General features: G+C 37.8%; 1 protein-coding gene across 1 annotated transcript; it reads right to left on the reverse strand.

Moving 5' to 3' along the window:
• Positions 1-1,282: 1,282 nt before the first annotated feature.
• LOC134848391 (armadillo repeat-containing protein 1-like) lies at positions 1,283-6,483 on the reverse strand. Its single transcript, XM_063865803.1, has 4 exons — positions 6,149-6,483; positions 5,474-5,775; positions 3,112-3,498; positions 1,283-1,904 (listed from the first exon to the last, which is right to left on the reverse strand). Exons 1-4 carry the CDS (start codon positions 6,221-6,223, stop codon positions 1,751-1,753), a joined length of 918 nt encoding a protein of 305 aa, XP_063721873.1. The 5' UTR covers positions 6,224-6,483; the 3' UTR covers positions 1,283-1,750.

The following is a 6,483-nucleotide window of genomic DNA, read 5'->3' on the forward strand; positions in this document are numbered from 1 at the left end:
ATTGATTATAATCGATTAAAGATGGATTATGAAGTTACTATTTTTCGAAACAATAAAAATCATTTTAATCGTTTGTAATCGATTATTTTTTGAAAAATTTTTCCTCAATTTTTTTTTGAATTATAACCCATTTTAATGGAACTTATTCCATTATTATTCAACAATTGTATAATCGCTTCATTTCGTTTTTTTTTTGTTTTGTTTTGTGTGCTTTTCAGTTGGTTACCGAACTTAAAGATACTGTAATTTTGAACTTATAGCCAGGGGCGGTTTTAGGGGTGGGAGCAGGGGTTTCTCTTTGAACTATCTTGAGATATATATTTTTGGTGACGGAGCCTAAAAACTTTCTAAAGGTGCCTTTGGCGCCAAGATTTATTAATTTTCAGGGAAGAGAGCGCGCCAAAAATCGCAATTTTTAGATCAAAATTTTCCACAAAAAATTGTATAAAAACGCCTTTTTTGGCCTGTTTTTTATAGTTTTGCCTGCGGCCCAGAAAGTTTGATCAAAATGGGGTCGTTATAGTGAGTGAGGAATGCTCATAAAATCAATTTGGTCAACCTAAAAAAAATGTCGGCAGAATTTTCGAAATTTTTTTGAAAATCCGCCCCCCTCCCCCGAGAAAGTCCTGGCTTAAACTTGGATTCAATTTAATTTTTACCGTGTTTTCATGCAGAACAGCTAAATTATAATCCATTATGAATGATTTTTTTGAGATTCTAAGAGATTTGAATTTATATTCCCCATAGTAAGGCATCAAAAAGAAGAAAAAGTTTGTCATAATTCATTTAAATATCTGAGCCGGTTCCTTGACAATCTATCCTATGCCATTCTAGCCTTATCAAGACGATTTTAGAATTCAAGTTTTGCGGCCTAAATACCGTCCGTATCGATTGCAATTTTGCGCTAGTTTATATGCAAAAAAAACTGAACGTTGAGTTTCACGGAAAATTTTCAACTTAGGGTGGAAAAATGCGTCATGTAACACACGCTTTTGTTTGCGTAGACAATCATTTGATGAAGACCTGCTCACAAAACCTGTATCCCTTTCTGAATCTCTTAATTGACCGCATTATGGTCATTTAAAAAAAAAATCCTTGTTGTTAATCGGCCAATTAAAAGATACAAGCATTGTTCTTAAATGCTCGACTGCTTTAGCATGCTTTAATGCAAATTTGAAGAAAATTACAAATCTAATGGCTGATTCTAGGCATGCAGAAGTTTCCAATTCATAGTCCGTAGAAAAATCAAAGTTCTCTCTGAGGGTTCCTAAAACAAAACTAGTAATAGTAGAAAAGTATAATTTACCAATCGCATTACATTAATGACTGACTAAGTACTAAAAAGTCTATGTAAAGTAAATGACGAGGTCAGTCTATATGCGGATCAAATCAAACTGGAGATCGATTTTGTAAGTTTTGTTGAAATTTGTATGTTGCATTCAGATAGTGTTGCTCTGCCAAGCGGCGATGAATGATGATTGGTGGCAGCAAAATTGGCATCAAATCCAGGGTCGTTTAGTCGAAACAGGCCATTATTATAAGACAATTGCGGCAACAAAAAGCAGCCGAGATGACTAAATATATTGCAGATATTGTGTTTCTTTTTGTGCTTACGATGCGACAAAAGCGGTGTCGACATCAAGCTGAGGAATTGGGCCCATACATATGCAAGGGCGAAACTTCAAGTATCAATGAAAAAATAGGCGAAGGGGGGTCCAGGCATCTCCATGGTTACAGTGGAGGGGGAGGGTCACCAATACATGGACCTGGCGAGGTAGTTGACGGTTGCTGTTAGCCACGTGGTCTGTTGTCCTGGCCCGTCCCCTTGGACTCGCACAGCGGTCGTTGGATCTTCCACTTCGGGGTCGTCTTCTGGTAGATAGTCTGGCATCGGACTTGCAGGCCTACAACATAACCACAAAATTGAACAATTAGAGCAAAACTTTCAGTTCTTAATAATTGAACAATATTAAGAACTATACGGAACTTTAAAATGCGTACTATGAGGAATATAGGAACCAGTTGTTTAATAGGAACTTAAAGGCTAATTTTAAAAGAAAAATTTCGACAAAAATGAAGAAAAAATTAGTTCAAATAACTTTCGGCCAAAACTTTCTTGTTTGCAAATATGCTCTACATTTAGCAAAACAAATTAGCTGCAGGAAAACAAATTAGCTGGATTGTATAAATATTGCATTAGAAATTAAATTCTAACACAGGCGAAGCAGCACATCATTGTGAACACAAGCGAGAAAACGGCAAAAATAGTTCTAAAAAGTGAAATAAGAAAGAAGCTACAACTAAGCCTTGAAAAATAAAAGTTTTGCTAGTGCTGGAATAAAACCCCAATTTGTTCTATTGACTCTCACGTCCTCTTATCTGCATCACGGTCGCTTGCGAGTTGATCTAGAAAAACTGTGGATTCTCAATACATTGCGATCGCTAGCTGGCTTGAGTAAACATTGAAACTTCCTTCAAAATATCTCCAATCAGTTTTAGAAAAATTTCTAAAAAATATACTGCCGGCAAAGTAATTTGAATTTATCAGTTACCAGACACTAGTTTTGAGATATGTTATTTGATTGAAACTTTAGAACAAATCCGAAAATTCAACGAACGTTGACACGATAACAGCAAATTCTTCCTTAACCAGAAAATTTTTATTTCGAAAGTAAACGTCTTAACCCGACTCGAATCAGTCGCCCTTTCGCTACCAATCATTAACGTTCATCTAGGCGAAATGGATGACATATCCCCTTCCTCCCCGACGGTTGGTCTTGCACTTAACCCTCGGCTGGAGTAGGAACGGGGTTTAAAAAATCTTTAAAACAAAAAAAAAACGTTCATCTGCCTCAAATGTGCAGATTGAAGTGCTCGGCATGGTGCGCATTGTTACTAAGGATAAATGTGTGTGTGAATGTACTTATTTCCAGCAGATTGTATTTCGAATCATACTAATTCTCTAAGATCATGGAACATTTTTCATATCACGAATGTACTTATGTTTATCATCTTAAGATGCCTGTAATCTCAGTTCTTGAAAGTATTTCACTCCACTCTACCACCAGGTTTTGACTAGAATTTAAAATAACAAACAATATTGGTTGTTACCTTGAAAGAGCGAATGTGATGTACTCCTCTTCGCCCTTCGGTCCCTTCACAATCTGCTGTGGGGAGGGGAAGCCCGCCTGGGCCAGACAATGTGCCACTTCCGCAGCTCCCAACTCCGGCCTCGCCCGCATCACCGTCCTCTGTTTTCCAAGGTCAAATGTGAAACTGACGACTCCGTGTAGAGAACAAAGGGCCTCGTGGGCTTGCTGCTTGCTCTCTTTATCTAGACCTTCCACGTAGAAGACCATGTTGCGAGCTCGTTTAGCCTTCTTCACAAAGGGGGAGGAAGAGGCGGAGGATAGATCGACCCCACCTGCTCCGACTGAGAGGGAATTTGGCGAGGGGGAAGACTGCATTTTGGATGCCATTGCCGCTCTACTCATTCCCCTATTTAATGCAACATATGAGTCAAATCATCTTATCCTTGTTGCAAAATTATTTTTATTCGTTTACTCGGAATTAAAACGTAATAAAATAAATACCACAATTGTACGCGTAGCTCGAATTGACACCTTAAATCCATTTGACCCCTTAAGGGCTTTGTTGAGGTATTCAAAATCAGGAAAAGCCACCTGAAGTGATCGAAACTAACACTAATGACAAAGCATATGCCCGATTTTGCCAAATTAACGACTTTTGCTTTGCAGGAGTAGCCGATTGCTGTGCAAGTAGCACTGAATGTTCCAACCTTAGACCAAGTGAACAATCTCCACCCTAAATCAATTTAGGAGGGGGACTGTTCACTTGGTAAAAAGTAAAATTGATCATCCAATCAGATTTGAGCATAGCACACTTTCGCTGTTCAATAGTGGAGATTTCCTTCCTTTTAACGAAGGAAATGAACTGAAGTAAGCAATCGAAAGTCAAACCAGAAAAAACTACATTTGAGCCAAAAAGAAAAACAAAAAAAATCATCGCGATCTATATACGAGTCTGAACTACGTTCATCAATTCTTAAAAATTTGTACAAAGCTCAATTGAAGCGTCTGTTATATGATATACCACACGTCGCATTATGATGATTCCCCGTGAAAAAAAAACTGAAAACTAGAAGAAAAAAAACACCCTAATATGGTAAAAGACAAAGTTTGTCCTCATTTTCAGTGTTCGGAACAAACAGTTCAGAATATTAAATCAACCTACTAAATTCCATTATTTTAGTAACGTTTTTTTTTCACTTTTTGCAATCAGAGGGGAGGGATATAGTTAAAGTGTGATCCCCTGATGTTATTTTTAGGCTCTCATTTTGAAGATTCGACTGTTCCTGTGAATTAGAGACTCATGACATGTAGAATAAATTAGTATTTTTCGTGCAAGATAAATTAAAATCAGAATTACATATCAGTATCGTTTGAAGTGATCTACAGCTAAATTAAACACCTTGCTAACATGATAGGTTCTTTTGTTAAAAATTTGCTTACTTCGGCTAAGTACCACACCCAAGTAGTTATGATTTCTTTATTCTAGGAAAAGATTAACACTGAATGCTGCGTTTTTTAGTTAAACTCACCAAACTGTACTAAAACGCCAAATTACTGATAAATAAAAAAATAAGGCAACTGAAACAAAACAAAACTTCTTTATAATTAAGCAGTACTTTGGCCAGTTCTTTCTGCGCATAGGCAGGATACAATGATCGGACGGTCAGCAAGTGACAATTCGTAACAGGCGACGATTAGTCAAGCCATTAGCAAGTAGCTTGTTCCGCAGCACTTACATTATTGAGTGGGGGTGTAGCGATTAGCATGTGGGCCTATTAGCATGTGATAATTGCTTTAACTGCGAGTGCTTTCAGAAGAAAAACAAATTAGCCTAAATTTCCAAACAATTTCGAAACCCACTTGATTTGTTAGGGAGTTAAATTTTAACTTTCACCTATTTAAAAATTCGGCTGAGCGGACATTGCCCAAAATTTCAAATTTAAATAAACAAAACGTGAAATAGCGTATCTTGAAACTACTTTCTTTTCCATGGGCATGCTAATCGACACATATGCTAATAGGCGGTCCCCTTATTGAGTCACTATTTGCCGTTTAACCTTCTGTTACGAATTGCCACCTGACGGAATAAAATACAGTATGTCCGCTAACAAAACAAAGGTGCTAGGCCGGAGATCAAAGAATTGTTTTAAAAATCACCTTTCACATTTGCTAGCAACTGAACTGAGTAACAAGTATGCTGCTGCAATCTAATTTCAAATACCAATATCTAGCCAACTTTCTCATAATCAACTGATTGATTTTACAAACTTTGATGAAATTTTGTTCATGAAGATTAAATTGTCTACATTTCGTAATTGTCTACATGGAAGGGCCGCACATAACACTTCAACTATTACCTTCAAAAATAAGCGAACACTAACTTGTGTATGATTCCTGGCTGCATATTACGATTGTGCGTTGGAAGGCACCCTCCCATATCTAGCCGCGTGTGCAACTCAGCGGCCAATCTTCTGATCTCCGGATCATGTCTGCCTTTGGAACTACTACTAGCCAGAGACTGGAGCGCCGGAAGAAGTCCACACGGTGGCAGAGAGATGGTCCGCAAGGCCTGTCTGTCTGGAAGAGTGTCGCTGAGTTGGAGTAAAGTTAGGAGCGTTTCTTGGACAACCATGCTGTCATTGTGCTCCAAAAACAACACTAGACTGTCAATTGTGGCCTTGTCCTAGAACACATGAACAAGGATCAAAGATTATAACTAACACCATTCAGACACAAAAACGCTTCACTTCAGTTCGGTTGTTTTCCAACCTCGTTGGGATTAGAAGGTGATTGCTATTTTTGAACGCTATTATTTGGGATTCGAAGGTCTTTGCACTGCTCTTTTTGAGCAAAACCCAAAACCATTTGACCGTAAATTGTAAGTCTTCGCATTTTCATCGATCTAGAGAAAATTAAAAACTGCTTAACCTCCAATGATATTGGCCAAATTAGTACTCTGATATCATATTTTGTATTGTTTCTTCCAAAACTTTTATTTAACTTTCTTTTTACTCACAAAGAATCGAAAAAACTGATACCTGCCATATTACACTTACTTTCAGCACAGTTTGTCTGTGTTTTTCGCTCTCTACCAGCTGTTTTATGTCTCGTACTGCACTCACGCAACCCATGATGATCTCTCGAACAGATCGAAACCTCCGATGAGCTTAAAGCTTCACAATTTATTGCTCACAAGACAACTTATCTACGCTAAAGACAGCTAGACTGAAGAAGGCCTTGAATAAATTACGTTGTTGCGTTCGGTCAAGATACGAAAGTGTACGTTGCCATGATCAACGATTCCCACCAATATGCCGATGTCACTGACTATATTACTCAGTAATCGGTCAAACCGATTACTTGAGAAAATTGGTAGGGTGCAATCTCATCA

Source organism: Symsagittifera roscoffensis, chromosome 6, assembly GCF_963678635.1.
Source record: "Symsagittifera roscoffensis chromosome 6, txSymRosc1.1, whole genome shotgun sequence".
In the NCBI taxonomy this organism is placed as follows: Eukaryota; Metazoa; Xenacoelomorpha; order Acoela; family Convolutidae; genus Symsagittifera; species Symsagittifera roscoffensis.

Bases quoted from the DNA above. Each gene is read 5' to 3' on its own strand.
- LOC134848391 (XM_063865803.1), bottom strand. From the start codon at position 6,223: ATGGGTTGCGTGAGTGCAGTACGAGACATAAAACAGCTGGTAGAGAGC. The intron at 5,776-6,148 runs GTAAGTGTAATA...CATGTGTTCTAG, and splicing joins ACAGACAAACTGTGCTGAAA to GACAAGGCCACAATTGACAG. The intron at 1,905-3,111 runs GTAACAACCAAT...GTTATGTTGTAG, and splicing joins ATCACATTCGCTCTTTCAAG to GCCTGCAAGTCCGATGCCAG.